Source organism: Diuraphis noxia, unplaced genomic scaffold, assembly GCF_037042655.1.
Source record: "Diuraphis noxia isolate RWA-SAM2 unplaced genomic scaffold, SU_Dnox_SAM2 contig0004, whole genome shotgun sequence".
NCBI classification, from domain to species: domain Eukaryota; kingdom Metazoa; phylum Arthropoda; class Insecta; order Hemiptera; family Aphididae; genus Diuraphis; species Diuraphis noxia.
Window position 1 is genome coordinate 13457156 of NW_028301714.1, and position 9834 is coordinate 13466989.

Below are 9834 nucleotides of genomic sequence, written 5' to 3' on the forward strand. Positions count from 1 at the left end.
AATATATAATACACGCACATCTACTGAATATATGTCTCAATTAAAGTCCAATTCTATAAATAATATACGATTTTGATACTTAAATAAAACACAACAAAATTATATTGATCCACGTAGTTTCAAACGCGTTTTAGGTTAAAAAAAAAACCCCCCTTTGGCCTATGACGAATGTAGTTATATTTAATTTATATGACTAAATATTTTTATGTGAAATATATTACTTTATGAATATCAATATTCTGATATATTCAAGACCAATATTATATAATGTAATACGTATTCAACACAGTTCACAAAAAAATGTATTGCAATAACTTATTTTAACTATAATTGTTTATTTGTATAATAAGGAGAATAATACACCTATAAAAAATAAAAAAGTACAAAGAATAACGTAAACATAAATAATTTACAAAAAAGTAAATTTCTGTACGCATTATTTAGAACAATAATGAATTCATAGAAAAAAATATATTTATAATATATAAAAAAAATTTAATTTAATGTAATTTTTTTATTAATACAATATAATCAGGACGAATTTATGTGATAGGTTTTCGCTAGTGATAGACGGATTTCATCGGCATTCTTGTTGTTGGTCTCTGGTACGAAAAACAATATGAATAGATATCCGAAAACCGATATGACGGTGTAGACAAGCCACAAGGCTACGGGAAACTCGTCGACCAGCATGACAAACGTCTTCATCACTACGAACGACAATATCCACGAGTACGAGACTATGTACGATTGGGCGCGATTCGAGTGATCGGCTCCTATCAGCTCGGTGGTTATGAACCACGGTATCGGTCCCAAACCGAGCCTGAAGAACGAGATGAACGTGCATACTATGATTATCGGTAGTATTTTCAACGAGTCCTCCAGCATGCCTGCAAATAGCGTCAAAACATTACATCATTTTTTCATATTATTTCACGTCACCTATAAGTAAACCCAAGTCGACTTCCGTACCATTTGAAATGGTACACTATACATTATTACATCATAGATTATTATTAATATTAAATCTAGTTAACCTAGTTAGATTAAGTAAACGCATGTATGTAATAATTAATAAGTAACAGCATTTTTAATAGTAAGTATTAGTCAGTATAAGTTTTTAGCACATGTAGCGAAATAGAACTAGGTTGAACAATAATGCATATTATACAAGCAGTAGGTCTAGAAAAACGGGAGTCCTTCAGTGGTGACCGCTTGGTGTGCGGTCACTGTGACACTGTTGCACCAAATCGTTGGTAAAGTGTTACCTTTTAATTATTTTGCGTCGAATATTAGAGAGTAACTCTACGACGACCTAAGCGGATATTGTCATCGCGTCGGAGCAAGACATACAATACGTCATACGAGTAAATTATATACGCATAAAAAAGTATAGCACGCACCTTTGTTCAAGAAATAAAAGTACAGGGTCAACATTGCCAAGCACGCCACCACGACAAATGACGAGACGAGTAAAAGTATTCGGCGGCCCACCCGGTCGATGAGGAAAATGGTGATGCCCGAACCGGTCAGCTGGAAAATTCCGGTTATTATCGACGCTGTGTTCGGCGCCACCGATGATCCGGATATGGAGAAAAGTTTCGCAGTGTACTGTATGATGGCTCCGGCACCGGACAACCTCTGCACCGTGGCCAACGCCAACGACAGGACCACTGCTTTGATGAAAGCTCGCCTGAAACAACATTGTGATGTGATTATAATGTCAGTGTCGTGGTTGTCCGAGAAGAATAACCGATTTGACCGAATCGACCGTACTTTCTTCCTGAGGGTTGCAAATCCTTGTCGACGGGAAGCGCGTCGTCTTCGGTCTGTAATTTCGCGTACTCATCGAATGCCGCGGTAACTGTGGAGTCGTCTCCCTGCAGCCATCTGTATTAAGATAACACACATCGTATAAAAATTCTCTACGTTATCCTCGCATAATACATAATATATACAATATAGTATTATAGTACACTACCACACTGTCGACCATGTTTGACGGCGATATGAGACCTCCAAACGTGCATTCAAGTGGATATTGCCTACTCTGAACCCCTTAAAAACAATCTGTGAAATTCCGCGAAACACGCGATGCATCTATATTGCATCCATCCGAGTGTGAATGCATTTACTCACGCTTAATATTTCTTAATACTTAAGTTAACTTCATAACTAGGCGTGGATGTATTCATAGCCCGGGTGTTGAATCACTAAAGACTTACAAAACTATCAACTGTAATAATTAAAACTCGTTATCAACTACACCTATGGTTGAACCATCATCAGAGGGCTGAGGGTGAGTTGCGGCCCGATAATATTTTAGGTATAGGTTAGTTGCGGCCCGACAATATTTTAGCGATAGGTGAGTTGCGGCCCAAGTAATTATCATTACATATGTACCTTACTTATATAATATAATATTATATTATATACCTATTACCTATGTACCGTATAAACGAATAACGATAAACGAAATGTTCAATACGTATGGGAAGTTATATTTTTGTATATAATATGATAAAGATAATATAGATCGTTTTATCGTATTATCTGTCATATATGACTTAAATTATGAATGCTTTGATTTTTTTTGAACATTATTATCATAATATATTACACCAATTATACTTTTATTTTTTTTTATTATTTATTATTTAATATAATGTCATAATATTAATAGGTATATTATATTATATTCTATAATTTTATGAATACTTTTATTTTCTTTACGACCAATATTAATATAAGTACGACAATTTATACTAGAAAATACCTACATAATATTGTGATGTTTATATACTATATATAGACATATATTATATAATATATACATTATTGTATGGCCGCAATTCGTACGTTCCTTTCATAAACCCAGGCCGCAACTCGTACGTTATTTAGGGTTTGGGCCGCAACTCACCAACACTGCATAAGAGGTCTCTTATAGACGTTACGACAAAAAAGAGAAAGAAAATGGAAAAGTCATGCATCGACATCCGAGCTTCAGCTATTATTTTACTTCGTTCGCACCGATAAAACATATAGGAACCGATCAACCAAGCTCTCCGCGGCGTTCCAAAATGACGTACCTATACTTAAAACTCATCGAAATCACGCTCGGCGTCGTTCAATTATCATAGTGACTAGAATTCGAAACCCGGACGAACATCGTGTCTCTCCTCTCCACCACTCCCCACTTAACCACCACAAAAATCACACTCCTGTGCTACTGGTATGCACGCTGCAATAATTTAGTAAGGGCGACCGTACATGAGGGCCGATTTGGCGTCCAAGAAGCGTCCTCGGCTGTACAGGTAAAGCGGCGATTCGGGCATGCGCCAGAAAAGTGCGCAGAACACTAGCGGGAAGATGGCGCAGGTTAAAGCGAACATCTGGAGGCCCAGCAAGGAACTGGACACGTATGAGTACAGGATGCCCGCGCACAGCATGAAGTCAAGAAACACGCCACCACGTCCGCGACACACGTCTGGTGCCACGTCGTAGTTGTACAGTGGCACAGCCACCGTGACGGCACCCAGCGACAGTCCACACAGGAAACGTCCGACGAGAATCAAATATACCTGCGGCCGAAACAATCAGGACAATCATAAATAATGTGTATTGTTATTGTATAGGTAATTGTTACGAGACGTTTACGTATACGCATAGTATGTATAATAATAAAAAGTGAAAAGTCATTGAACCCTACAAACAGAAAACTACACATTGTTGTGATCAAATTATCAAGTACATGAGTAATGCCTAATTTAAATTGTCGTATAGTGGCGGAGCAATGGTGTAATTACGGAGGAGGGGGTGCTTTATCACCCATGACTTTGTTTTAAAACTGGAAAACCATATTTAAGTACTCTTTCAACTCTAAATATTATTATTTATATTTATAAGGTATACTGTTTTATATTTTATTGAAATAACATATAAAAACCGGCTCCCCTATAATATGCTATCTGTACATAACGCTGATAATATTACATCGTAATAAACACTAACCACGGTATAACTTTGCAGTTTATAGATCCCAAGTGATTTTTAGGAATTATTTTTGAAACTTACGTATTTATAATAGAGTTAAGAACAATGATGTAATCATAATTCGTCGGTTGGATGGTTTACTTCCAAAGTTATAAGTTATAACCTTTGAAGATTTACGATGCATTTATATATGACTTATCTATGAATCACAATGGTTGTACTTAGAAGTGTTTACAATATGAACCAACATTTTTTTTTTTTAGTGGTATCGGTCGGTATGTGTTTCAATCCACCCCCCTCCCCCCACACACACACACACAAGTATGACCAAATTATGCCACTGTAGAGGAAGCTAATTGTTATTATGAATATTATTTTTAAATTTCAATAATGTGCTTATTATTACTATTATAGAATATATAAATACAAAAACCACACTATACGATAGTAATTTGATACCGTTTGGTTTTAATAAAAATACGTAAGTCACGTCAGCCATGCATATACTTAATTGACGGAGCAGTGTATATCTCATTAAAGTTGGTAATTTAATCAAATGTCAATTTGTTGTACGTATATTATTATATTAAAGCCCGAACGTAACGATGAATGAGTATTGGATTTACAATGATATGCGAGTGAGTTTTTTTCTATCATCAACATTTGGAGTAGGTAGTAAAAATGCTTACATTTTTGAAATCGACATCTCTTCTGATAGAAAAGTGTGTACAGTTGGGAAATTCAGGTTAAAAATTACCAGTAGTTTAGTACTGCAGTAAGCGACGGTAAAAACAAAAAATAGTGAAAAAATTATCATTTTTAGGCAAAACCAATTCACAAAAAAATATTTTTTTCTATTTTTTTTTTGGCGTAACTCAAAAAATAATAACCATACAATTAGCATTTTTTACTTAATATTTACATTAACACTTTCCATATACGGTAACATTTTCGAAATATTTTGACTATTTTTGAGCTATTTATAGGCACGAGAAATGTTCGATTTGTATTTTTTTTTAATTATTAAATTTAATATTAAATACAAGTTTGCAAGGATGAAACAACAGTAAAACACCTAAACGTTTTATTGTATATGATGATTAATTATCATTGAATTCAAAATATACAGCCAATACACCAGGCACTATCGTTACATTGACATGTTCGACAATTACTGCTCAGCAGCGCGGTACCCACTCGACAACTTTTTTTTTTTTTGAAGTTGGTGATCCAATGCTCAATTATTTACCATGATATAATATGTATTATTTTATTAGAAATTTACTTCATTCACGAAGAGCATGATTAACAGCCATCCAACCGTCATGGGAACCGCGAGGAACAGCAGGAACTTCTTGCGGCCGATGGTCCGTGATATCTGGCCGGCCGGAAGTGCACCTAAGAGCGCTCCAATCAGGTATATGGAAACGACCCACGACGTCTCTTCCATGGTTTCCATCATGAACATCATATCTCCGACGGATTCGGGATGCTGTGGAGCCGTCCATCCACCAACCACGGTTCCCGAAGTAAACGACATCAAGGAAGCTTTTGGTAACGAAAAACCAATTAGGTAATTAATTTTAACATCAAATACGGTAACATGATAATAATATAATTTTAGGTATATGTAATATTTAAGAAAACATTTAATATTTTTCAATAAATTACTCATCAGCCAATGCACTGAAAATATAAAATATATCCTTCAACAACAACTTTCAAGTTTATAAGACTTGTACTATTTTTTTTTTTCTTATGAAACATGATGATTTGTAAACAATCGAAATTTATGATGCCCTTATCATATTTTATAATGATGAAAAACAAAAATCAGTATTTATGTGTGCTGTATATTTAGCTAAAAATGAATATTTAGTTCAGGTGTTAAAAATGTTTTAAAGAATTGCAAGGAAAAACAAGTTTACCTAATATTGCGACATTGCGTATTATTTATATAATATGTATGTTCATAAAATAGTAACGAATGATGTCACCATTGCACAATTGTAACCAATAATAAATTTAAAATAAAAAAACATTTTACGAATAGTAGACGGCCGTCATTCAAAAGACGAGTGAATGACCCTAATGATGAAGAATCGATACAAATCGTTACGAGCTATATAATAATATTAATAATATCATATTTATTACCACTTTAAGCTTTGACTAAAGAATCGTTACAGTCTTATGATATTATTATTATGACCTTACCGAGAAAGCTCGCCAATAGTGAACGCCGGATCGGAGTTTTTTTCGATGACAGCAGTGGTTGTTTTTCCATTTCACCGCTGAACGACGACTCGGACAACATGATATATGATACACTGCTGTAGCAGTCACTCTGATTTCAGTTTACTAAAATGATGACATAATTATAATTGTTATGATACTCGTATATTTTCACAAAATTAATTGAAGTGAAACAAATTTTTCTCTTAAATTAGTCATTTGTAATAATTTAGATACACATATATTATAATTGCTATACTCTAAATGTTATTAAAAAGCTCCGAAGAATAGTTGTTCACGTGATCATTAAATTCGATTAATAATATTTCCTGAATAATATTGTACAGCTAAAAAAATGTTCTTAATAAAAATTAAAACATTAATATTATACTATTAATCATATTAATATAAAATGTGCAAATCATTACTATAATTTATTAGATTTTCTAGTCATAAGTCAAAAACATAAATCAGACTTTACTTAAATAAATAAATAACATTTACACAATATATATGTATAACGTTGCTTACTCGAAATTTCAATTTTCTAATGTAATAATATTTATAATGAGTAAAAGTAATTTGATTAAAAACAAAAATAATAAAAATATAAACAAAATTCATTGAATATTCAGTATACATCTATTACTTTAGCGATGATTTAATAAAAAAATTATTTGATTGTATAGTGAATAAAGTCTATAGCATAAAGCTAACAGCTTAGATTAGTAAGATTTATAATGTAATATCAAACAACACTTCCATTAAAATATTAAATAGAAACTAGAACTGCAAAGTTTGGAAATATGTTTTAATGTAAAACATATTAATAGTTTTATAAAAAATTTTTTATATCTCATTTCACAATAAATAACTTAAATAGATAATTAATTTATATCTTACATGTATAAATTTATATATATTTATATTAATGTTATACATACATAATATCGGTATTATGAGTTTAACAAACTCAGTTAATGATTTACAAAAATACAGTGACCTACCTATAGGTAATTATTGTTAATCCTGAAAATGTCTTAATTTATTAAGTTCCTAAAATATGTAAATTATCAAATGTTTATAGTAATTTGTTGCCAAATTGATTGTGAATTAAGAAATTATGTGAACATTTATTTGAATATCAACAAAAATAAATGTTATGGAATTATTATTTTAACACATTCTGAAGAGATTAAAACACTTGGAGAATTTTTGGACACTTTGAGAGAGCATTTCCAGCGAACTGTGATAAATAGTGTAAAAAAAAGCGCAAAACCATTAAAAAAAACAGTTTACTCAATTTCAAAATTATGAATCACTCCTTCCATTTAGATACGACTCACAAAATAGTGTGTTAGACAGTAGATAAATTTTCCTGGCATTATGCCACTCACTATCAGCAATATTATTAAGAATTATATAATACATTAAAGATACATAGTAAAACATTGTTCTTACGAAGGTAATATTACTACATACCTATTTGAGTATCACTATTTCCCAAGTTAACGATAAAAATAAAATTTCACACGTGACGAATGAAGGTTTAATATCTAAGAATACTAACGTACCCTCAGAATATTATTTACTATTCTCTTTTATAGGTGTATAGTTGTAAAACACTTGGCATAGTTAGCATACTCCAATAATTTAATAGATACATAACTATAAATCATAAAGTTACCTATATACATAAATATTATATAGTATCAGTAACTAATTAATAAACGAGAGTGATGAATTTACATATTTTAAATCATTGAATATCATTATTTCAGTTTACATCAACCTTGGATCAGTTATTAAAAGGAACTAAAACTTGATAACTTGATTGCATTTTTCTAATGTTTAAAGATTCAAATATTTCACTATGCGATGAAATATTTTACAAAAACATGATTGAAATTTTTTTCTTATACAAACATTGATTATTTATCAATAACCTAACCAAAGAAAACCATCACTAATGAGTATTTAATGATTGTTTTCTTTATTTGTTTTCCTATAATATTATAAAATTGTGAATGTGAATTATAACACTTATACGTAGAAATAAAGCTTATTATAAAAAAAAAATAATAATAATATTATAATACTGAAATATTACATGACATTTTTCTCATTGAACTAATCATCTTCAACTTAATAAATCTAAAATTCTAAACACTAAACCCGTGAGTGAAATAAAACATTACAATAAATATAGAATTTTTTAATAAATAAATACGAACATATGATTGTTTTCTTTATTTGTTTTCCTATAATATTATAAAATTGTGAATGTGAATTATAACACTTATACGTAGAAATAAAGGTTATTATAAAAAAAAAATAATAATAATATTATAATACTGAAATATTACATGACATTTTTCTCATTGAACTAATCATCTTCAACTTAATAAATCTAAAATTCTAAACACTAAACCCGTGAGTGAAATAAAACATTACAATAAATATAGAATTTTTTAATAAATAAATACGAACATGATTTTTTTAAACAATAATTGTACTTTATGTACACACATTAAACGTTTTGTTGTTATGTAACCTATACCACATATACGTTCCCCTATAACTAATTTAAAAAACGTATTTATGTATAGGTAGTTTGTAATTAAAAATATTAAGTATTTCTTGATGGTAATAATATTATGTTTATTTAATAGGCATAACTAAAAACAATAAGCCATTCCGATATATAAAAGAAACCAGAATGCCATAAATAAAAATAGTAATGTTAATTATTTAGGTTTAGTTAGGCATATTGTTATGAACAATTTATTAAAATCTATTATAGGCATACAATGTACACAAACCCATATAACAAATAATAATAATAATAATATACATAATTTGAAATCATGATTAATGTATTTACCCTGACTCGAGTCAAAATAAATAAAATAATTAATTTTATCCTCCATTAAAACCAAAAGGATTTAAATCCATATTATGATATAGTTATGTACCTAATAAATACACAATTCAATTAATAACCATCACTAGGTTATGATATGCCGGTAGGTTCAACATTCATGCAATTAAAAAAAAAAAAAAAAAAAAAAATGTGCTTTATAATACACGCCAATATTAGAACTGTAAGTAGATGGTACCTACCTACCTTTTCTTGACATAAAAAAAAATTCAGCAGTACGATATTACGCGATTTTTAAAGTTCCTAACGTGATATACCTACGATATGCAACAGTGGTATTTCTGAGAACCGTGTGACTGTGATTAGTTATTATCACTGACAATATCATATTGTATACCTACCAAATATTTTAATAATATGACATTTTTAACGATTTATAATATTGTTGTGGACAATAATCACTGTTTACTTACAAAATATTTATAATCGTTGGCGTTGCGACATTCGCGAGACCGCAACGATGCAGCGTGTGATGAAAAGTTCGACAGAATAGAATAATTCGATATGGTTGATGCCGACGAGATGGGTCGTCTCTCATCAGAATCTCATGGTTTTAAATCAGGTTGCAAACCAAATTCTTTGGATTTTATCTCGAGAGACACCGTACAGACAAAACCCGTCCTCGCAGTCGGACCGCGTACACGTTACAGCGCGTAACCTACAAA

The 9834-nt window shown here is 31.0% G+C and overlaps 1 protein-coding gene across 1 annotated transcript; it reads right to left on the reverse strand.

Annotated features, from left to right (window-relative positions):
- Positions 1-315: 315 nt before the first annotated feature.
- LOC107165259 (facilitated trehalose transporter Tret1) lies at positions 316-9834 on the reverse strand. Its single transcript, XM_089227273.1, has 7 exons — positions 9583-9834; positions 6211-6354; positions 5279-5541; positions 3271-3581; positions 1777-1890; positions 1404-1693; positions 316-890 (listed from the first exon to the last, which is right to left on the reverse strand). The coding sequence occupies exons 2-7, from the start codon at positions 6308-6310 to the stop codon at positions 532-534; spliced, it is 1437 nt and encodes a 478-aa protein (XP_089083399.1). The 5' UTR covers positions 6311-6354; positions 9583-9834; the 3' UTR covers positions 316-531.

Coding starts and splice junctions, on each gene's coding strand:
- LOC107165259 (XM_089227273.1), bottom strand. CDS start 6,310: ATGTTGTCCGAGTCGTCGTTCAGCGGTGAAATGGAAAAACAACCACTG. Junction 3,582..5,278: donor TCATGCTCTTCGTGAATGAA/GTAAATTTCTAA, acceptor TTTCGGCCGCAG/GTATATTTGATTCTCGTCGG. Junction 891..1,403: donor CTTTTATTTCTTGAACAAAG/GTGCGTGCTATA, acceptor CGCTATTTGCAG/GCATGCTGGAGGACTCGTTG.